Below are 23944 nucleotides of genomic sequence, written 5' to 3'. Positions count from 1 at the left end.
TCTTATAACAACCACCCCCAACGCCCTCCCTCCGCGTCCTTCCCGCCTGGGCTCCCTCCCCGCCCGGCCCCGGCTGGTGGCTGCTCCCGGGCCTGGCCCCCGCGGCGGGCGTGGCCCCGGCACCGCGGGGCGCGGCTCGCGGGCTCTGTGCCTCGTCCCCTCCCGCGCGGCGGAAGTGACGCAGCGGCGGGCGGGGTGTGACGCGGCGGGTCGCGGCGGCCATGGGCAGGAAGGAGCGCGGTGAGCGGGGCTCCGGGGCGGGCGAGGGGCGAGGCGGGGTCGGGGGGCACCGGCAGGGGCCCCGCTCCGGGCTTCCGCGCGCACGGGGAGGGCCGGTCGGGCCGGCGCCTCACGGCTGCGGCTCTGCTCCCAGATAAGAAGAAGTCTAAGAAGCGCCATTACGATGAGGACGACGATGATGAAGACGAAGCCCCCGGTAAGGAGTCGCAGGAAGCGGTGCCGTCGGCCGCGGGGAAGCAGGTGGAGGACAGCGGCACTAAAGTGGACGAGTATGGGGCGAAGGACTACAGGCAGCAGATGCCCCTGAAGGTCGACCACGCCTCGCGGCCCCTCTGGGTGGTACGTGCGGCCCCGCCGCGGGGGTCAGTTGGGGTTCACGGGCCTCTTCGTTGAGCGGGCGGTTCCTCTTTGCTGTGGTTGGTCATAGAGTTTACCGCAGCCCATGGTGAGCGGCTAGGCAGCTACAGGTCTGTTATCACTCGGCTTTGTAAGGGAAGCGGACCGAGACGCGTTGGTCTGTGCCGCCAGTCCCAGCCTGGGAGTCTCGTGTAGAGCCCAGGGAAATTGCTTCCATCCCCGCAGCCTCCTCGTAGGTTCTGTGCTGCCGGGCATCCCTTGCTGTGAGGGTGCCATGGACAGTACAAGGTAGCAGAACACCTAAGGTGATATTGTCTAGGAAGAGCTGATCTTTTCAGAAGGAAAATAAAAATGGTTCATGTAAGTAGCTATGTTGGCTGATGGCACAAGTGGGATCAGTTGTTGCAGTGACACAGCAGAGAGGTTTGTATGTTGGAATGAAATAGCCTTAATGCAGGCTGGTCTCAGTTTCCAGGAGTGCTTTCTCCACCCTCAAAGAAACACCATTAAACCTGTATAAGGCCTGGTCTGTAGTACAAGTGTATAGAGAAGGGGTGGTTGCCCTGCAGGGAGCCTGTTACTGAATGCTGTGACACACAAGTGCCAGCTTTTCTCCCTTGTTCATTCTGTGTGAAATGAATGAGGAGTTTTGTTTCAGGGTCGTAGGGTGGTAACTTGCCTCTGTCTGAGGAATTTGCTGAGTGTTGAAGAAGTACCTCAGCAAGTCAGCCTGGAAAAGCTTATTGATCTGGGTGTGGTTTATTCTTGGTGCTATAGAAGGCACATGGACAGGTCAACGTCTGGACCTTTTCAGAAGACGAAAGCTGTGTGTTCTTGTGTCTCCTTCTGTCCTTTTCTTGTAGCTTCATTGCTTAGGACAAAGACTTGCATTCAAACCTTCCAGTGCATTACTGTCTAAACAGTGGACTGTCTCTATATGCTAATGACAGCTTCTTAGGAAACTGCTGATTCTGTTCAGCTAGCACTGCTGTGTCTCAGCAGTTTGCTTTATTTCTGTAGGCTCCTGATGGCCATATTTTTCTGGAAGCCTTCTCTCCAGTGTACAAGTACGCGCAGGATTTCTTGGTGGCGATCGCAGAGCCCGTGTGCAGGCCAACCCACATCCACGAGTACAAGCTGACTGCCTACTCCCTGTACGCCGCCGTCAGCGTGGGCTTGCAGACCAGCGACATCACAGAGTACTTACAGAAACTCAGCAAGACTGGTGTCCCGGATGGAATAATTCAGTTTATTAAGGTAAGACCATTTTATTGGCACTGGAAATATACGTACTGCTACTAGTGAAATCCTTTCCTTCTGTCTCTGCTCAGTTGATTTAATTGTTTTTAATAATTTCGTGTTTCTGTTTTCTTATTCTCTTCTGTCCTTGTTTCAAAGAAGCAAAGACTTTAGCCTCTTTTTGATTGTTTCTATACTATATTGCTGCACACACACTATTTTCACAATATATCCTATGTTGGGTTTGTACCTTTTCAAGAAAGTACACCCAAGTGTCTGTGTGCACACTTTCGGCCAGTGTGAATTGTATGTGGGGAAAGTTTCCTTAGGTTTGCTCTAGAAGAAAACTATGAATGTAGAATGCAGCGTGGAACAGCTGGGTGCTATAAAGCACAGCCCACCTTGTCTTGAAAGCAGATTAGAATTAAGTATCAAAACTGAGCATTTGTGACTGATCTCCTGCCAGAGATGATGTGTGCGTCTTCTGAAGATGAAAGGCTGAGGGAGCTGGGGCTCTTCAGCTTGGAGAACAGGAGACTGAGGGGTGGTCTTATTAATATTTACAAATACATAAAGGGTGGATGTCAGGAGTATGGAGCCAGGCTGTTCTCAGTAATGGCCAATGATAGGACAAGGGGCAATAGGTACAAGCTGGAACATAAGAGGTTCCAAAGAAATACAAGGAAGAATTTCTTTACTGTGAGGGTGGTGAAGCACTGGCACAGGCTGCCCAGATGGGTTGTGGAGTCTCCTTCTCTGGGGACATTCAAAACCCACCTGGATGAGTTTCTGTGTGACCTACTCTAGGTGGTCCTGCTCTGGCAGGGGGATTGGACTGGATGATCTTTCAAGGTCCCTTCCAACCCTTGATATTCTGTGTTTCTGTTTCATAAGCATAGCAACATTGTAAGTAAATGTTTTATGACACCATCCTTCTCCCCAAAGACCTAAACTGTATTACAGCCATTGGTCCCAACTCTTTGCCATATTCCTGATGACTACTCTTGTTCATTTTTAGCTGTGTACTGTCAGCTATGGGAAGGTGAAGCTGGTATTGAAACATAACAGGTAAGTGGCTTCTTCCTTAACTACTGTGGCAGAGAAGTCTTCAGGATGCACAGCTGTGCATAACTGAATGGTCTTGATAGCTGTTGAGCCTTACAGCTCCTAGCTGAGTGATGCCTCTGTCAATGGAAGATCAGTTTTTCTGTTGCTGAAAGTGTTTAAGACAGTAGCTAATTCAATTTGGGTGTCCTGACTGGTTATCATTACGTTTTTTAAAAGTAAGTTGTAAATTTGATATTTGAGCTTGTTTCTTTCTTGCTTTGGCTTGCAATATGTCCTTAAGGTTATTAACTGTGACCTGATCTAAGGGAACCTGCTTTAGCAGGGGGATTGGACTCAGTGATCTTTATTAGAGTTCCCTTCCAGCCCCTACCTTCCTGTGATTCTGTTTTTAGAGAATTGTTTCATTCATTGCTTCATAACTTTGATAACCCTTGTCAAACAAGTTTCTGTACAGCTATCCAATCTTGAGTATTCTGACTTGTAATGCGTTTCTCAGGAACAATGAGCAAATCCACTGTCCAGAGATGTGTACTTGGCTCTGGGCTGAGCCTGATTTCTTTTAAACATAAAAGATAACATTGGAAAGGACCTTGAGAGGTCAGCTAGTTTAGAGATGACCAGTTGTAGCTAAAACTATGATTCTGTGTTAAGGAAAGTGAAAGAGACAGTGGAAACCAGAGCCTACATCTGTACCTTGCCTGTACAGGACTAGCAGTAGTATCACTAGCAAGTTGTATCCTCTTAGATGTTCCTGAGAAAAAGATTTCTTCCATGCCACTTAAAACTTGTCTCTCTTGGTTCATATTTTAACTGTGGTGTCCAGCCTGTGTTGTTATAGATGAATCTCCAGGGAGAGCTACAATTTCAGGATGCAGTAGTTTAACTTTTCAGATGGTTTGTGTTTTGGAGGGTTTGGGTTTTTGTTTTAGGCACTTTTTTTTTTGGTCCAGCAGGCAGGGCTTTAAAACACCACACCCAGTGTTCAGAGGCTTACTTCTCTTCAGTCTCGACAAATTTGACTGGTGTCACATGTAATAAATAAGCACTATCTAGGCAGTTCTGCAGGAGTTTTCAGACTTGTGTTGTGTTAGAGAACGCTTGGATCACAATGTGTAACTGCAAAATACTCAATGGCTTTTAGTATGAGGCATCTATCAAAAAGTTTTGATTGCTGTAATTTCTCTGTTTTAAATCACCGCCCCTAACACTGGATGCTGGGACAGCTATCTGGGATAGCTGTAAGTATCTGTGCTACTCTTTCTGCAAGTTACTTAGTCGATTAGTTCATAAAAAATGGAGTTTTGTTCTTAATTTTAGGTATTTTGTAGAAAGTACCCACCCTGATGTCATTCAGCAGCTTCTTCAAGACCATGTAATTAAAGACTGTCGCCTGAGAAATGCTGAGGGTGAAGAAACAGAGCTCATTACAGAGACATTCACAAGTAAATCAGCGGTATGTCTGGGCACGTTTTAAGGTTACTGAATTAACAACAGATAACATGTTGTGTGGTTTGGAGAGGTTGTTGCTTGTTTGTCATATCAGTAGTTGCTTTCGGATCTGTCAGAAATGAACTGTGTCTCCTTAATGAGCCCAGACTGGGATGGATTGGGGTGGGGTGGGGTGGGATGAAGTGGGGGGTGGGAGAAGTGTGTCTTTAATGAAAACCTTGGTGCAAATTCCTGTTCATCTCTCCCAGATTTCCAAATCCAGTGAAAGTGGCTCTGGTCCATCAACATCACAGGGAACAGATGCTCAGAATAAGCCTGATGTCCCAGCTGACTTATTTGAGTTTTATGAACAGATGGACAAAGATGAGGAGGAGGAGGAGGAAACACAGACAGTGTCTTTTGAAGTCAAACAGGTAGGAATATTTTACTCTCTGCATCTGTAGCAGTGGGCAGTGTGCTCAGGACTTGCAAGTAAGCCCAAGAACTTAATGTAAAGTACTGTGGCTCTTTGGCAGGGGAAATCGAAGGAAGTCATTAAGATTTCTTTACTTTTCAAACTCACAGAATGTCCCTCTCCTGTACAGAGGGCAGCAGACTAGGATGGGTATTGTTCCTTCTCTACCAGTAAGATGTAGTGCCACAGACTGGTGAAAGGCTCTAAAGACTAAGGGAGCTTCCCATCACATGTGGCTGAGTGTTGCTTTGTGCAAGACAGTAGAGGGAAAATCTGCTGTTGGTTTCAGAGCTTTTTTGTTTTGTTTTGCTCTTGCTTTTTATTGTTTTGTGATTCATGTTCCTTGGTGTTTCTGACTTAGTAGCTTGAGAAGGGTAGCTGGAGGTTGGCGCACAGTCTTAGCTTGACATTCAGAGAGGTTTTTGTAGCATCTCTTTAGTTGTTTTTGGATTCTCTGATTCTAATGATGTCTTACTGGGGAAAAAAATATTATTAGAAGATAACTTAATAGCTATTTTGTTTATTTGAAAAAAAACAACTGAAGCAATAACCTCTTGGTAATTGAATCAGGCTGTCGTTGTGGTGGAATAACTGTGTTACCAGGCTATGGAGATTTTCCAGGCAACAGATGTGCAGCTTTGGGGGCTTCTTCTGAGTAACATACAGAATCTTTTGTCCGCTACTAAGAGCTTAGTTGCAGGACTTCAGGGTGTTGTTCAATCACTACTAGATAAACAGCACATCTGAAATAAATGCCTCACGTTCTGTCTGTCTAAATAACCCTCCCCAACATCAACTGCCATTAACAATGTTCGAAGGGAGAATAAACTTGTAACTCTTGCAGACTTCAGGAGGATAAAAATTAAATGTACGTTCACATGGTAGTATATAATCTGGTTGGCTGCAAAAAAAAAGAAAGAATTAATTCAGACATGGAGAATTTACCATCTGAAGCTTTGTTTCCTGTTCAGGAGATGATTGAAGAACTTCAGAAGCGTTGTATCCATTTGGAGTATCCCTTGTTGGCAGAATATGATTTCAGAAATGATTCTGTGAATCCTGATATTAACATCGATCTGAAACCTACTGCAGTCCTCAGACCCTATCAAGAGAAGAGCCTAAGGAAGATGTTTGGAAATGGACGAGCCAGATCTGGTGTTATTGTCTTGCCATGTGGTAAGTTTCTGGATTGGTATGTAGAGGTTTTGTTCTTTATTCTTTATATAAGAAAAAACTATTTGACTGTTCAGGTGAGGGAGCAGTGGAACAGGCTTCCCAGAGGGGTTGTGGAGTCTCCTTCCTTGGAGGTCTTCAAGACCCGTCTGGACATGTTCCTATGCAACCTGATCTAGATGACCCTGCTTCTGCAGGGGGATTGGACTAGATGACCTCTAAAAGTCCCTATCATTCTATGATTCACCTGTAGTAAAGCAACTTCCAAATATGACACCTGCTTAGATTTCAAATAGTAACAGGGACTGTTCTGGGTAGCAGTCTGCAGAGTCCTGTTGGTTTCTGGCAAATGGATGGCAAGACTATGGTGAGGGAAAGCCTGGTTAATGGAGGAGGCACATGGAAGGTGCAGTGGGTGCCTGAGACTGTGTAAGGGATGCTGGAAGAAACATGAAGGAGGACTGGAAGCATTTAAGGGCTTGGTATGTTGGGTAATGAACATAGCTGGCGGGGGCAGTGGGGTGGAGCACCTCTAGGGGAAGCTTTCTGTAGCCACATGGCATTTAACATTCTTTTGAAATTGAGAAAGCATTAAAATAAATGCTTATATTTATTAAAGCCATTGTTTCCAGTCATTTTCTTCAGAAAATAGTTAAGTGTCCAGTAGACAATCCAGATGGTTTTTTAGAAGTGAACACTCTGTTTGCTTAAGACTACTGCAGTAAAGGAACCAAGAATTTTCTCTTAAATTGTTTTGTATCATCTCACAGAGTTTCTGTTTTCTTTTTGCTCTTTATTCTTTTTATTTCCCCTCTCCTACTGGAGTCATGTCTAAGATGACAGCTGAACATCACTCTTCTTCCCTGCAGGTGCTGGCAAGTCTCTGGTTGGAGTGACAGCCGCCTGTACCGTGCGCAAGCGTTGTCTGGTCCTTGGTAACTCTGCAGTGTCTGTAGAGCAGTGGAAAGCCCAGTTCAAGATGTGGTCCACCATCGACGACAGTCAGATCTGTCGCTTCACTTCTGATGCCAAAGACAAGCCCATTGGCTGTTCCATTGCTATCAGCACATACTCCATGTTGGGACACACGACAAAAAGATCCTGGGAAGCAGAAAGAGTAATGGAGTGGCTGAAAAGTCAAGAGTGGGGGCTTATGATACTCGATGAAGTGCATACTATCCCTGGTAAGGAAACAGTGTGCAAACCTTTCATGTTATATATACTGGTAATGTTACTCTGATATTTTAGAAGTGGTAGGGTTTTGCTGTCTTGCTCATGATGAATATGGTGAGTGGCTGTAGGGTTTTGAGATCATTTTGAAGACTGGTGGCTTAGAGTTTTCAGATAAGTCAACTACTCTGTACGTTTTTTCTTCTTTTTTCTCCTGATACTACAGAGTTTAGCTGACCTTTAGTTTTCTGTAACAGCAGTGTAACGTACAAGTGTATTCTCCCACTATGTAGATTGATGAAGTGCTCTTAAGATACCTGAATTACATTTGTGTAATTTTGATGTAGACAAATTTGAATGGGAAAGGAGTTTATTTGTCTTCTTTTCTTTTGAGGTGTGATAGCACTATAGGCCACATGTTAATATCTATTTCTACTCAACAAACTATGAATAATCATAATGATTGATAGAAATTATTTTCTAGAAGCAGCTATTTCTTTGGAATTACTGTGTATTTGAGATCTATACTATTGGAAACCAGTAATGTAGCTTTAAAGTGTCTGTGGAATAATCCTGGCTAAAAATACCACCCAGGATTCTGTTAGGTGCTCTACCTAGTTGTCATGATTTTGTTTTAATATAGTTTAGCATTGACAGAAATTATGGATTTCAGAAGTAGACCTTGATAATTAACTGCCATTTTATCAAAATAGCCTGTTGCTGCCACTGTGCTTTCACTTTCATTCTTTCTTGGTTTCATAATTAAAAAATAGGGCATAGAATGTCCTTTAGCAATACTAAAGATGGGTAATTCTGCCATATGCTCTAAGTCCAGAATGTGGCAGTCAGCAAGGATTCCTTGTATCAAAGTTCTTTTTATGAAATAGTATGTGACCTAACAGGCCAAGTAAACTCTGAATATATTAATTTTCTCTTGGTAAATGGAAAATAATAAAGATGCTGGGAGATTTTCAGAGTACACTGCAGATGTAAACTGAGGCTGCAATCAGTGTGAGGTTTAGTTATAACACAGATTTCTTAGAAGTGTATGTGAAGTGAGATAAAGTTTCCCGCTACTTACTTTTTGTGTTCAGGAGTTGATTAAAATGTTTTTTTAGTTTGCATTATTTGTCTTCTAAATCCATTCAGGAAAGTAAACAGAAAATTTGTTTTGCATTTCTTAGCAAAAATGTTCAGACGTGTGCTCACTATTGTACAAGCTCATTGTAAACTGGGACTGACTGCTACCCTGGTCAGAGAAGATGATAAAATTGTTGACCTGAACTTCCTAATCGGACCAAAGCTCTATGAAGCCAACTGGATGGAGCTACAGAACAGTGGCTACATTGCTAAAGTCCAGTGTGCTGAGGTGATGCTCTGTTATGCTTGTAACTTGTTTTTTTAAGGAAGATATATAAAATTGAAAACATTTACCTGGGGAAAAACAGGTGCCCTTAAGATGGTTTCACTTACTTAGTCAGAGATGTGTCTTTTCATTGTGAATATGTGGCAAATCCAGTAGCCACATGTTCTAGAGAGTGCTTTTAGCATTTTCTCTTTTGGATCATGGTGCTTGATGAGCTGTCTCCCAGTCAGCATTTGCAGCGTGAACAGTGGCTGCAGTATTGCACACCCAGTTTGGTGCAGTTGACATTCATGTTACTGACTCAACTTGTGTCTTAAGCTCAGTTCTGTACTGTAGTATAACATCATGCTGTGATAAGCAGCATAACATCAGGTGGTATGCTAGAAGCTACTTTTTAGAGACTTCACCTGCTAGACAGTTTGTAGTTTGAGGAAAATTCTTGTAACTCTTAAATCAGAGGAGGATAGTAGAAAGCTGTAAAAAAAAAAAAAAAGAACATAAGAAAACACCTGATTATTTCAAACCTGAATGCACAAGGGTGAAAACTGAAAACATAGGACTGGGTCTTACTGTTTCTTCCCAAAATGATGGTGTGACCTGTCTTCTTTCCAGCATATGGATGAGAGGAATACCTGGTATCAGAGAAGTGAAACACTTTTACACATATAGAATGTTGAAGTAACCTTTCTGGGTCAGACTGAAGGAGATATAATATACCTTGATATATTGTCTGATAGTTGTCAGGGAAGATACTTGGGGAAGCATATAAAAAAATGGGCTGATACATCTGTTATTTCTCCTGGTGCTTCTCCAAGCCCTCAGTTGTTTGAGCTGTACATGGTTTCTGTGTGTAACCATTAATGGGTATCTTTTTCATGGACTTGTCCAGACTCCCACGGAATGGAAGTAAAGTTTTAGTAGCTACAGTGTGCTGTGGTAGAGTTGCATAACTCAGCTGTCTCTATTTCCGGGGGGGCTTTTTTGCTTTGTTGTTGTTGTTTGTGGGGTGTTTTGTGTTATTTTTTGTTGTTGGTTGTTGTGGGGTGGTTTTTTTTTAACCTACCTTGTTAGTTTCATACAGTTCTTTCTAGCTCTGCCACTAGAATGAAAAATGCAGATTCAGGTAGCTCAGCTGTTCTCCTTTTGAACTTTGTGCAAACTGGAGGCTGTAGAAGGAAAAAAACCCCATAACTATTTTGAAGTAATAGAATGCAAATAAAGAGCACCTAGGAAATAACCAAGTAGAAAGGAGAGTAAGCAGCTTGTAATTCAAATTTGACTATTTGACACTGTGGTTTATTCTGCCTCAGGAGCATAATTCTTCTCAGTCCTTGAACTGCCCTTTAGACTTTGAAAAGTGAAGCATGGGTTACCTTTGTTCTGTATGATGTGAAAACTCTGCAACTTCACATTCTTCAGGCTAGTGTTTTGAAATAACAGTTGATAGGACTACCAAAAGCAAAGAATCAAAAGAATCGGTGTTGAGGGCTGATAGATAACAAGTCTAATACTTACCCAATTCCACTGCATATTTGTTGGGATTTTCTTGACGTGTTGTTGAGAAGTAGCATCTTTAATGAACTTCCTGTATTCTTCATAGCCAAGAAAGACGTCTGGTTCAAGAGAGAGCAGTGCTGCTGTCCAATAAGGCAGACCATAGTACTGCAGGTATCACTCTTTCACTGCTCTAAAACAGAACGAGCAGCACACTTAGAAAAGTTTTAAAAGTTCAATATTAAAAAAAAAGAAGATAATAAGCCTGTTCTTAAACTACAAGACTCTGAAAAAATAGGTAACAAATAATACCTTTCCCAGCTGCCACCCTAAGTTTTTGGCTTGGGTTGCATATTTTGTAAAATATAAAAAATGAAAAAAGATCATTGAGGAGAGAAGTAGATATTATCCATTTCCAACTCCAGTACAGAGTGAAAATACATACCAAAATCTATTCAGTTTGTCATGCAGTCAGAGGCACTGAGCAATAGGTGAGTTAGTTCACTACTATCAGGATTCATATCTCATTCTCACTTTGAAATATCCTCTTCTGATTTGAGAAGTTTAAAACTTTTATATAGACAAGATACAGTAACAACAGAGCCTATTCAATGCAGAAATTTAGTGTTAATATAGTCAGGGATTAAAAAAAGCTTCATCTAGCATTTAACTCACTGGAAAAAAAAATATTTTGAAACAATATGATAGTTTTTAAGTGTACAGAACAACTCAGGTTGTTTAAATAAATTCCTGTAAATTGTCACATAACTTCCTTAGCTGAACAATGACATGTATTTAGATAATAAAATAATTGTTGTGGGGAACATTGAAAACTTCTAATTAGTCCTAGTGTTTTTAGAGTTGTAGACTTAATAACTGTTAAAATAAAGGTCCTTTGTTCATATACTCCTTTGTGAGTATATGAAAGAAGGAGCGGTAAATTTGTTCTCTAGTGAAGACTAAATGGGTCTCCTCGCATTCAGAATACGGGTGAAAATTATTTTTTATGGAAAAAGCTTTGGCTGCTGTGACAGGGAGATTACACAGTTCATTCCTTTAATTATTGCTCTGTAAAAAGTAGTAGCAGCAGTCAGTAAAATTATTAAATATGAAAGTTAAAGGAGATATCTTCTAGTCCTTTCTAATCCGGCTGCCTATTTGTGTCATGGATCTCACTGCCCAATCATTTTGGAAGGCCAGGATATTAATGAGATGAAGCAGAGTTTGCCAGTGCTGGAAACTGCACTAACCAGTAGCTTTAATTTTGGTACAGAAACAGCTGTGTTAAAATCTATGGCCTGTGCTATACAGAAAGTCATAATGCATTAACATCCCCCCAAGAAGTTTTGAGTTCTCACTGGAATAAAATGAATAATGGAGAGTTAATCTTTGTGTGTATCTGTGTGTGTGTGTATGTTTTCCAATTCTAGGTTTGGTGCCCAATGTCACCTGAATTTTATAGAGAATACGTAGCCATCAAAACAAAGAAACGGATACTGCTGTACACCATGAACCCAAATAAATTCAGAGCCTGCCAGTTCCTGATTAAGTTTCATGAGCGGCGGAATGATAAAATCATTGTATTTGCTGACAACGTGTTTGCACTGAAGGAGTATGCAGTTAGACTTGGGAAGTAAGTGTTCACAACCAACAATGGCACTGGTTTTTTTTCCCTCCTTTCTGGAAAATAGCCTTGTAATATTGCAGCTTTCAGTAGTCTTTAGATATTTCTCGTAACACTTTGATTTAACACCAATCCTCCCATATAAAAAAGCTGAATTTCATTGGCACTGCAACATTATTTCAGTGTAGAACTGTTTGAAAAGAATCTGTTTAGCACTTGCCTCAGAGAACTTTTCATCCAAGATTTCCATGAAAGACTATTAGTATTTGTCCATCCATTTTATTATTAAAAGCCGGTGGAAAAATGAGGGGCTTTTAAAAATATCAGTAGAACAATGGATGGTAGCTTCCCCTATCTCTTTTAAGACAAAGGGTTTTGAAATATATACTCTCTGCATCTTTCAAGATTGGTTGGGCCCCAGGGCATTCCTCTTCACATTCTCGAAAGGTCTTAACCTTGTCTAAAAAATTGAAGATGAGCTTTTTGAGGATCTATGTTGTACCAATGCGCTGCCTAGAACTACCGTAATCATTTCATAAAGCAAAAGGATATTGCTGCCATGAGCTCCTTTGCTGTCTTAAATAACTCTTGAGTGCAGTAACAGAATGTTGTACAAATAGTGTAATGAGGGGTTAGCATCAGTGTGCTTGTGGGGTTTGGAGAGGGATGGTCAGGGATAGTGCTTGCCAAGATCAGGCCTAGAGCAGTTATTAGGGAAAATAAGGATAGAAGCTGTCCTCATCCTTTCTTTGACAAGCTAGTATAACAGCTTGCACGCCGGAAGCTGTGGGGTGTTCTGTCTGTGTATAATTTCATGACAAGCAATTTCAGCAGTGCTTCTTAGCAGAACTGCAAACAAGCCTTAATGCTTTTCAGAATTTGAGATCAGTTTTGACTGTAGTTTAACAGCCATGTTGTGCTGGCTTGCTGTGACATCAAATATTAAACTGAGCTAGAGATGCTGGATGAATTCCAGCACCCATGGTCTCTTTCTTCTTTTTTTGTAATCTGTCTGGACAGAGAGATTAGCTGTAATGATGCCTCTGGAATGTCTCTAGTAGTCACTGCACCACAGAAAAAGTCAATGCTGCTTTTGCTAAATTAGTAGCACAGCAGTTGTTAAGTGGAATAGAAGCATGGCAGGAAAGCCAGCTAAAGAAATATTCGGTGCTTGCTTTTCATGTTCTTGAGTGGATTCTTCACATTATGTACAGAGCTCCAGGTTACATGAGTGTCCAAAAGAAAGGAGGCTTGTGGTGCTGGTAAAGGTAACCAGAGGATCTCCTACCAGGGTTTGCTGTGCACATGCTGAAATAATGGGATCTATTGGAATGGATGCAGCAGGAATTGTATGTGTGAGGAGGAGAGAACAGCACAACAGTGGCAATAGTGGCTGAGGTTGCTTGCCTGGCCTGTGCTGGCCCAGCAGCATAGTGCCCACTCCAGTTCTCCTGACCCGACTCAAGCACATAGGCAGAATAGGCTTCTGGCTGCAGGGAGACAGCCAGCGTCTGTCTGTTGTGCTGGGTCCTCCCTTGCTCCCCTTTCCCTTGCCCCTGGCAGGGAAAGACGGTGCACATGACAGGAATTATTTTGACAACAATTTTTGGCGCCAGAGAATTCAGATTTGCTTAGCCAGCTTAGATTCTGATAGGAGACTCTCCCCCAGTGCTGTACAGCTCGTGTGCTGACTGGTTTTTACTAGTGTTATCAGTGTGTTTAAATCACTGTTTCTGAAGGGCTGTGCCTCTGTGGTTTTGATGGTTATATCAATTACTGAGAGAGGTGTGTTTTTGCAAATCCTTGAAATATCTTTTTGCAATGGGGAAAAGGCAGTTGGATATTCTTCCAGGTTCGGGAAGGTGCTCAGATTTGTGTTAATGAATCGTCGAGTAGGAACTGGAGAGCATTAAAATGGAGGATTGATAGGCTGGTGTTCTAGATTATTCTATTCTTAATAAAAAAATATGTTTGAATCCCTTCTTGGTGGCCTTAAACAGGAAAATAATCCAAAAATAATTGCAATTTAAATATTAGATGATATTTCAAGTAAGACTTGAAATATTACTGAATGCTACTAATTGAATAATAACAGCGTTATTTCAAAGTTGACTCATTTTCCACATTCATTTTTTAGCTGTGTTTTTCTAAAAATGTGGTTAAATACACTAAATAGAACAATTAGATTAGTAATGACTAGAATTGTTTGGCAAGAGATAAGCTAGAGTAAAATTTGTAGTACAGAAAGCAAGAGGAGCCAATGCACAGGAATTGGTTGGTAACAATAGAAAATCTTAGTAGTGTGCACTGCATCTTTATGTTCAACTATCATCCCTGTGGAATGTTAAATGTTAAAAGTGAAATGAAACTTTGGAGATTATTTCTTATACAAGAAACCAGTCTACAGAATGTTGAGTGGGGAGAAATCTAATGAAATTCAACAAGGGCAAGTGCAGAGTCTTGCATCTGGGGAAGAATAACCCCATGTACGTTGGGGAATGAAGTCATAGAGAGCAGTGTAGGGAAAAGGAATCTGGGGGTCTTGGTGGGCAGCAGGATGACCATGAGCCAGCAATGTGCAGTCTTGGCCAAGAAGTCCAATGGCATCCTGTAATGTATTAGAAGGGCTGTGGGCAGTAGGTCAAGAGAGGTTCTCCTCCTTCCTCTACTCTGCCCTCGTGAGACCACATCTGGAATATTGTGTCCAGTTCTGGGCCCCTCAGTTCAAGAAGGACAGGGAGCTGCTGGAGAGAGTTCAGTGCAGGGCCACAAAGATGATAGAGTGGAGCATCTCTCTTATGATGAAAGACTGAGGGAGTTGGGGCTCTTCAGCTTGGAGAAGGGGAGACTGAGGGGTGACCTCATTAATGTTTACAAATACGTAAAGTGTCAGGAGAGTGGAGCCAGGCTGTTCTCAGTGATGTCCAACGATAGGACAAGGGGCAGTGGGTACAAACTGGAACATAAGAGGTTCCAAAGAATACAAGGAAGAATTTCTCTACTCTGAGGGTGAGGGAGCACTGGCACAGGCTGCCGAGATGGGTTGTGGAGTCTCCTGTGGATATTCAGAACCTACCTGGACAAGCTTCTATGTGACCTACTCTAGGTAGTGCTGCTCTGGCAGGGGGATTGGACTGGATGATCTTTTGAGGTCCCTTCCAACCCTTGAGATTACGTGTGTGTTTTTAGAACTGGTTTCCTGTTACTTGGAGATGGTTGTTAATGAGCATTTGGAGAAGTAATGCAGCAGATGAAAAGGCAGTGGCTATGCACTCCTGCATGCCTCTGGTTTTTTTCAGGTGAGCTTTGCTGTTTCTAGCTTTTTCTGTTTTCTGTTTTTTTCTAATTTACTTAGAAGGAAGAAAACAGCCAGACTCTAAAGAGAATCTTGGAAAATTCCTAGCATCACAGGTTACTCATGAAATCTGTGGGTTTATGTGAGACTTCTTTGGACTGAGGTGTTAAATGTTGCAGGTGATTCATCATCTAACATTAGAAATCTTAGGTGAAATGCCTCTGTGAGCTGTTAATGGCCATGGAATGTTTGGGACCTTGTTCTCATTTCAGCATATCCTAAAAGCATTAGGGAAGGGCAAGAGGTCTTGCTTCAAAAGCAAAGAACTAATTTTCCCAGAAGAATATCCAGCAGCCAGCTCGTGACACTCAGCATATTGTTGATTGAGGAGCCTGGATTTTCAAGTGTTTATATAGGAAGCAAAGGTTGCAGCTGTCAATGTGCAAACTCAGTAGATCTGAGGGGGGGGGAAAAAATCTCTTATTTTAACAGCTGCCTTCAATCTTTCATGTAGGCTTAGCAAATGTATTCATTCTGTTGACAGACTGCTTCATTGGTGCATATAACTGCAAAACACTTAACTGTCAGAATTTATTTCTGGCAGACTGGGTTGCTGCAGAAGGTTCCACAAACAACTGGGTAGCTGCCATAACAAGCCAAACAAGCTGCACCAATTCTGTTTTGGTTTTATATCAGTTCAAATGGGTACTGCACTCCCTGACATGATATCTTAGTACTTTGTAAGAAATGAGTGAGAAGTCTTGAATTGATTCAATTTGTCCATTTCTTTTCAGACCCTACATATATGGTCCTACTGCACAAGGAGAAAGAATGCAAATTCTGCAAAACTTCAAGCACAATCCAAAAATCAACACTATTTTCATTTCCAAGGTAAATGAGGGCATTTAGTGTGTCCTTGTACCTGCAAAGTGAACTTTTCAAAGAGTTGAGTCATACAACAAGCGTTTGCACATGTGTGCGTTGGGCATCTTTGCATCTTGGCTCAGAGATGTACTTTGTATTAAGCCTTTGTTGATGGTACATGAAAATAAGATGCTACTCAGAGGCTGATTCTGTGTTGTAGGTAGGTGACACGTCCTTCGATCTGCCAGAAGCCAATGTTCTGATTCAGATTTCGTCCCACGGTGGGTCTCGAAGACAGGAGGCTCAGAGGCTGGGACGAGTGCTGAGAGCCAAAAAAGGTAAATGAGATGGTGGTTAGGCTCTGGGCCTTGAGCCTTAGTATTGTAGAACCACAGAGAAACTGGGCGTTCGTGATACTTCTTTATATTGTCCTTGGATTATGTTTTAGTCCTGTACCAGTGAATGAAAACAAAGTGTTTTCTGGCTCAGTAAAGCTTTCTGTTGAGGAAAATTCCAAAAGACAAAAAAGCTGAAAGAAAATAAATCTTTTGATCTTTGGTGATTCTTTCATTTTCTCGTTCCTTGATAATTTCCTCAATGTGAAGTAATTTTTTTTTAAAATCACAGTATAAGTCTAAAAGTCAAGTCTCTAGGAAGCACAGTTTTGATAGTGCAGATGACTCTGTTTTAAAAATGGGATTTCATTTCCAACTAGTTGTGTTTTTTGCAAAAAACACGTAACTGATGAGCCTTTTGTTTAGAAGAATGATTATTAAAACATGTTCTATTGGCACTTCAGTTCTGCGTATACTTACGTGCAGTTTGTGCTTGTGACAGGTGAGGCTTTGTTTGAAAATGCATACAAACCCTATGTTACTGAATTAACAAAGTCTTAGCAACACTTTGGGTTTTAAAAGAGAACCCAGTACTTTTTGGGCAATAGATATCAAGGACTGCAAGTTTAAAATAATAAATTGTATACATTCTGGTACATCCTGAGCTTCAAGTAGCCCTATGAATTACTAACTAACAATCTTTGTCTCACCTTTAACTGCAAGCTCTGGTTTCTGTTGACAAAAGTTTCCTTTTATCTGTTTCCATGGGACTTTTTGGATGTGATGTGTGCTGCGGTCCTTGCTCTTGACTTCTCTACATGATAGACTCAAAAATAAATTTTATCTTTCACCTTGCTCTTCCATAATAGAGCAGCAGCTTCTTTTAAGAGCACCAGTGTAATTGTGTTAGTCTGAGTTTCCTTTCATTTTTTTTCCTTTTCACCCATTCTTAAGTTATTAAGAAGAGGAGTAGGAATTTCCATGCTCTGTACTTGGTCAGTCAGTTTGTGAGAGATCTGGGTACATCTAAACTTTGCAGATTGCGTTTGTAGAGAGACATCTTATTTAAACACCTGTTTTGTTCTCCCTTTCAGTGTTCCAAGTGGAACTAATCACTTGGTGTCTTTGTCTCCTAGGGATGGTTGCAGAGGAATACAATGCCTTTTTTTATTCTCTTGTATCCCAAGACACTCAGGAAATGGCATATTCAACAAAGCGACAACGGTTTCTTGTAGATCAAGGTTATAGCTTCAAGGTAACTTGTCCCTTCTAATTATTATACTTGTGGCCTAAGCATATAACTGTCATATCCTTTCATGTTAGTCTTGTGTCAAACACTTGAGAACTCCAGTTGTGGAATGTATTAATGAAGGGTTTGCTCCCAAGCAAGAGCTGTTCCAGTATTGTTTTATTATCTGTATTGTTGTGAGAGCAGATAAAAGTAGCTTAGTGCAGCTTCTGGACACATAAGTAATGTAACTTCAAACCAAGCTCGCATCAAGGAGTGAAGCAGAATGTTACTTGCTTGGTGGGTTTATGTTCACGCTCTTCAATTGCCCATCCATGCAGGCCTCCTGTTATGTGTTATCATACTGGTTGTGCATTGTTGGGAGGTGTTTGTGTTGTAGTGGCCAGCAGCAATACAGAAAACTTCCAGAGCATCATAAGTAATTACCAAAGAACTCCGGTCTCAGACCAGTATTTCACCGTGGAGAGAAAATGTTTTTGTGTGACTAAAGACAGCATACTGTGGGCAGGATTCATCCATCCTATATTCATACATCTAACTCTGGGAATCATGAAGTTAGCTGTCACAAGTGTCTAGCAACCCACTTGAAAATAAGTACCTTTCAGGGATCTTTGTCCACACACTAATCTTGTACACCATTTGCACAGTGCTGTCCAAAGCCTGCAGTGGCACAGAAAATCAGTCAGGATGCAAACATGTTGATATGGTTGGCTCTGTGTTAGCAGAAACTGTTCTGGCTAATGGAGGTCTTCACACTGTGCTCATTTAGCTTCCACCAACAGTCTGACCTTCCTCTTGAGATTTTCTCTGCCTGAAATGAAGTATGTCCCGAAAGTCACCACTTTGAATGTTAAAAATGATGGAATTTACTGCAGGAAAAGACTGTCACTTCAGAGCAGAAATCTTCCTACCTACAACTAAAACATACACCTCAAAACAGAGAACATTTTCAGTGTTGTCAGTGTAAGGGCCATGATGTGAAAGAAGTTTCCACTACAGTCCCTTTGATGAAGGACTGAATGCCATCTCACTTCTTCAGACATACTTGAAAATTAATCATGCTTTTATGTATCTGTATATGTTACCTTCTTCCAAACCTAAGATCTTGTTTCACCAAAGCCCCTCTACTTTATTGATTTCATGGTGTGTCTCATTTATTGTAATCCATGGGCTGCCCCATACACTGTTAAAGGTAACAGTGTCATGATAGCTCTTGCTTTTAGGTAGATTATTCTTTTACAAAACTGGAGTTTACTGCTGTGGTTAGAAGCCTTCCCAGTAAGAAACATTACTAGAAAGACTAAAGGTAAGGCTCATTTATCTGCCTCTAGGGAACAAGGTTATGGCCTTGAGAATCATGCAAGGGTGGCATGAGGTGCGTGGGCAAGCGGCCACTGCTGGATTGGGCTTTAGTGTGGCTGTTTCAGAGCTTTACCTACAGTACAGGGCATCCCTATCCCCAGCCTCTCTCAGTTGTAGCTGTGCAGAAGGAAGCAATTGCTCTGTAATCAGTGGCCCATTAAAGAGAGTTTTAAGGGAGTTCTTGCACCGAAAGACATGCCACAGTCTTTATATGTAATATCCTTGTTTTGCTTTGTAGTCAATGGATTTGGATAAAATTGTAGATCAGTACTAAGCTGCAACTAATTACAGCAAATCATCTGTGTGGCTGTAGCCAAGAAGATTAGAGAAATCCCTTTACTTATATCTGAATGCCTTGGATGTTAGAACTATGGAAGAGGTTAAATTAGAGGGATTTTATTTTGCAAGGAAGGCCAAGTCCTGGGAGCTTTGGTGTAATACAGAAAGAAAAGCAGCTCAAGTCACAGCCCAGTATGTAGAGCAACATTTTAGCTGACCAGTACTGGAATGTTCTTTATTTGCAGTTTAGGAGAAGAATATTAGAATATATATTTTCTTCGTTTGCCAAGCTTTAAGCCTTGGACATAGCTGGCATCAAAGAGTAATGGGACTGGAAGAAACTTCCAAGAAACAACCTATTGTGTTTCTTCATTTCAAGCCAGGATCAGCTATGTGTATGTCACCCTTAGCAGATGTTTGCCTTCTTACTCTTCCAAATATAGAGACTCTGCCTCATGTTTATGTAATTATTTCAGTGCTGATGTCCTCTCCTTCAGAATTTTTGTTCCTAATTAGTAAAAATTAATCACTCCTTTAAAAGGGCAATAATTTTTACTTTCTTTTCTAGGACTGCTTGCCACCTCTCAGTAGCTCACTTCTTTACCTTTCATCAAAAACAGGACTGGAATAACATTTTTTTTTCTACATCACATATTTTGTCTTTCCTTCTTAAATAAGAGTCTTGTCGTGAAAATTAGTTAGTAAAGTTAAGTTTTTTTTGTTAGCTAACCATAGTTCAGTTAGTTATTTATAGGCTGAATATAAATTTTAAACCAATAATGGAGGAACTCACAATATCAAAGAACTGGGGATAACTTTAAACTTGACATCTATTGAACAGCTTAAAAAAAATAGGGATGATGCAGTAGGAATTCTTTCCATTCTGTGAGTCACGTTAGCACAACCACAACTGGAAGCAGGCTAATGTAAAGTGCTTTTCTTGACTCCTTTGTCTTTATTTTTGAGATGATTGTAGCACATGCCATTCTAAATAAATAGGGAGAGGCATCATAGTATTGCTGAGCCATACAGCAGGGCAGGTTGCTTCACTGAATGGATTCTTAACACTAGGATGTTTCTCGGACACCTATTTCTAATTAGAAATTGCCATTGACTACAGCCCACAACAAGGATTATTGGTTCTAGTCTTTCACTGTGTTCTCTGGTGTTTTCAAAGTTGCTACTTTGTGTCTAATGTGGATTTGGTTTACCTTCTGTTGGATCCATCTTTCTTTATCAGTTTTTGCGATCAGATCCAGCCCAGATTATTGAGGTAGTTAGTGTCTAATTGCGTGGACTCAAGAGATGAGCTGCAAAAGGAAGTTGATGAGGGGAAACGCTACATTCGTGGTTCAAAACATAGTATGAGAACTGAGATTCTCATGTATAGACTTGTTTACCAGAATGTATTTAACTGCAGGAAAAATTAGGGTGAACTTTTCAAAATATCTCCAAGAAAGTAAACTGCCTATTGCAAAGCTGTATAACAGAAGTTTTGCAAAGCTCTGTAACAGAACTTTGAGCACTTTTCCAGTCTTGGGAAGAGGTTTGTCAGTTGATGGAGTATTGGCAGTACCTTGCCAGTAGATGGCATGTGCCCCGCATCCGTGGTTACCTTGTGTCCAAGTACACAAACGTTGAAATGCTTTGTTGCAGGTTGCTGCACTGATTCTCAACAACTAATCATACATTTCGATTTGTTAGGATTTTTTTTCCCCTCCATTTTTATTGCACGCTTTCTCAGTGTCTTGGTCAAGCTTGTATGGGCAGGGTCTGGCTGACATGGTCTGTCCAAAACACTTTCCCTCTTCTTTCCTTCTCTCTTCTTTTTTTCTCCCATAAAGTTTGCATTTTCAGCTAGGATACAAGGAGGGGAGAGTATGCATGTCTATATATAAAGCACTTAGCAAGAGTGTTTTTATGTATCTGTGCTGTCTGTAGTGTTAAGCTGTCCAGATAGTTAATAAAAGTTGAAGGCAGTTCCAACAGGGTATGGAATAGTCTTGTCTTGGTTTTAAATAGCTGATGGAAGGGAGCAAGAGCCCTTATCTTGTACTGTGCTCTATCTCTTAGGTAATAACGAAGCTTGCAGGCATGGAAGAAGAAGAACTTTCATTTTCAACCAAAGAAGAGCAGCAGCAGCTTCTCCAGAAAGTCCTGCAAGCATCTGACCTGGATGCTGAGGAGGAAGTAGTTGCTGGAGAATATGGTTCAAAGTCAGCTCAGGTAATGAAGAATACTTTGAAAAGTGTGACCACAGATGTGTCAGGACTGGACCATTGCATTTTAATTCCAAATGTGATGCCATCATTGATACCTTAGTATCTTTGTGAAACATTGGAGAAGAGGTATATTTTTTTTAAGCTGCATTAGCACCTAGCTAGTGGAGAAGTGAGACATGGAATTCATATCCTTCTCCATTGGGTTTGAGGGAGATGACAACAGATCTATTGTTACAGATTTTGAAGTAAATCTTCCAAGTCGCAAGGAATGAAAATATTTTTAAACATTTTTAAGATTCACATATGTCACAGCACATATTCTTTTGTGGTGGCACTGTACTCCTTGATTCATGCCAAGTTAATCTTGGAACAAGTGTGATTTCTGTTATCTTTTTGCAAAATTCCCTGAAAAATATTTTTGGCAGTACTACTGTGTACTGAAACATGAGTGTATCCAGCTTTGTACTGAGTTCTAACAAATGTCTTGAAAAGGCCCCTTTCTTCTGTACAGGTGGAAGTCCTGTTAGGTCAGGGAATGCCCCATGTCCCAACTTAACTGGGTTTATGTATGGAATTCATTATGGGAATCAAAGTAAATGGAAAGTAGAGGCTTGCCCAGCATGCCCTTTTGATTCCTTCCCTGTTACTATTCTCTATGAAATCGCTCACAACAGAACCCAGATAATCACTGCTGTAAGTGAAGAATTTTTACTTCTCTTTCAATCTAGTAAAATTCCTAATTGCTTCCCATTAGCCGCCCTTCCAGACAGCTACACTCAATGTAGCATAAAGAAGGGGGTTATCTATGTTTTATGTACAACCTCTTGGCTACAGGATGGCTTTTTCAAAAAGGCTAATTAGTAAGCTATTGGTATCCTGTCTTACACTCTGAATCTTTCAAACACAAGGCTTGAAACTGCAATAATATTTGGGTGGGAATTTTCTGAGGAACATGGGTATGCTACAGGAAATGATCCTTTTTTGTGGTTGGACTTGATCTTAAAGGTCTTTTCCAACCAGAGGGCAAAAGCATGAGACACTTCTGTTCATTTTCAAGAGAAGTGCTGTGCTGTTGGTGTTGGAAGTAGTTTGACATTTTCAGCACCAGATGTAAGAAAGATAAATAGCCTGAAACATTTATTGATCAATAAGTTAAAATCAAGCTACAATGTGGTAATTATTTTTTTAGGGTTAATTTTTAGCTAAATGGCAATGTACTGAAATCCATTAGGAATTTCCATTTTAAGATATCTCTCCATATTAAACCTGAGATATGTTTATATACTTACCATGACTTTATTCATAGAAATTCTTAAGAGAAAAAAACTTGAAAGAGGTTTTGGCATCAAGGTCAATAAAGGAACAGTGCTGCTCAGTGGCAGGTGTGCATCAGTAGGTTACAGTTGGATCTGTCTAATCACACAGAAAACACATGGGGTTTTTTCTGCTCTTACTTGCAGGTGTCACGTCGTACGGGCACCATGAGCTCCATGTCAGGGGCAGATGATACGGTTTACATGGAATACCACACTTCACGGAGTAAGGCATCTGCAAATAAACACATCCACCCCCTGTTCAAACGCTTCCGGAAATGATGCCCTTCATCTCTGCAGCTTGTTACAGCCATGGATCCATGTACCTGCGTTCATAACCGAAAGTATGGAGTTGAAATGTCTTGACAGATCCTTTAGAAGACTTTTTTTTGTATGCATCTGTATAGCCACATATTTACTTTACAATGTTTGTGCTTTCGTGGGTGAACGTGAAAGGAAAAATGGAGCTAAGTCCTACCACAGGAAAGATATTATCCAGTGACTGGATTCTGGTTATACCTGTCTAGTTTTCAGGGTAATTAATAGAATTTATTTTTGTCAGCTGAAGACCCTTTTTCAGAAGAATTCTGGAAAGGTTTTGTAAATGAAGTTTCTACTGATGTTTGAAATATTATTTATCAAATTATTGTGTCTGCTCAACAAAATACCGTTTTTTTTAAATCCTTAAATAAAAATCATTCATTAATTTTTTTTTTTTTTAGTCACAGATCCTAGGAGCACTTTACATAATATTTTTGAACTGGGAGCTAATTTATACTTGCATCTTGGCCTGTCTTAGAATTCTAAAAAATTGTCTGGAAATATTTTGATGTTTGAAGATGACCCCGTCTTCAAAGTAAACTCAAGGAAGGCATTAGTAACTATAAATGAATTCTGTGCTCTGTTTTCCTCATTTGTCTTGTTACTCTTGAGAAGTTGCTGAAATAAAAGTTATTTCCCATCATTTGCGCTCTATTTATTAACCATTGTAACTGCTAAACAGTGCAATATCACTACAGAAGTTACTGAATCAAAAAGTCTTTTAACTTGTCATAAGGTGAGTTGCAAGCAGAGGTGTTGAGGAGAGATCCCCGAGTTTGGAGGTTTTTTTCTTAGTAAAGACTGCAGCATATTTCTGGAAAATGTGAGGAGAGGTGGTGGTGGTTTCTGTCAGAAAACCAATTTTTTAAACAATGCTTAATATTGTAACAATTATGTTGCTTGTTATTGTATTTATTGGTATTATGAGACCTCTTTTTTTTGTTGAGAGTTTGTAGAGCTTTAGGAACAATCAGTGAAATAACATTCATCTTAATCTGCTGCTTCAAAGTAGGTTAGTGAAAATCTTTACCATACTGGAAGGAGTTTGTATGGTAGAGCTGTCCTGGTTA

At 40.8% G+C, this 23944-nt stretch overlaps 1 protein-coding gene across 1 annotated transcript; it reads left to right on the top strand.

Annotated features, from left to right (window-relative positions):
• The first annotated feature begins 192 nt into the window (after positions 1 to 192).
• On the top strand, positions 193 to 23517 carry ERCC3 (ERCC excision repair 3, TFIIH core complex helicase subunit). Its single transcript, XM_062005106.1, has 15 exons — positions 193 to 240; positions 374 to 579; positions 1618 to 1854; positions 2855 to 2904; positions 4222 to 4357; positions 4602 to 4766; positions 5779 to 5983; positions 6850 to 7164; positions 8335 to 8519; positions 11441 to 11643; positions 15724 to 15820; positions 16014 to 16131; positions 17265 to 17383; positions 21092 to 21244; positions 22701 to 23517. The coding sequence occupies exons 1-15, from the start codon at positions 222 to 224 to the stop codon at positions 22833 to 22835; spliced, it is 2343 nt and encodes a 780-aa protein (XP_061861090.1). The 5' UTR covers positions 193 to 221; the 3' UTR covers positions 22836 to 23517.
• The last annotated feature ends 427 nt before the right edge of the window (positions 23518 to 23944 follow it).

This window comes from Colius striatus, chromosome 11 (assembly GCF_028858725.1).
Source record: "Colius striatus isolate bColStr4 chromosome 11, bColStr4.1.hap1, whole genome shotgun sequence".
Lineage (NCBI taxonomy): Eukaryota > Metazoa > Chordata > Aves > Coliiformes > Coliidae > Colius > Colius striatus.
Note: the sequence above shows the minus strand (reverse complement) of the source record. Positions and strands in the feature narration are given on the sequence as shown.

Coding starts and splice junctions, on each gene's coding strand:
- ERCC3 (XM_062005106.1), top strand. Junction 5,984..6,849: donor TGTTATTGTCTTGCCATGTG/GTAAGTTTCTGG, acceptor TCTTCCCTGCAG/GTGCTGGCAAGTCTCTGGTT. Junction 8,520..11,440: donor CTAAAGTCCAGTGTGCTGAG/GTGATGCTCTGT, acceptor TTCCAATTCTAG/GTTTGGTGCCCAATGTCACC.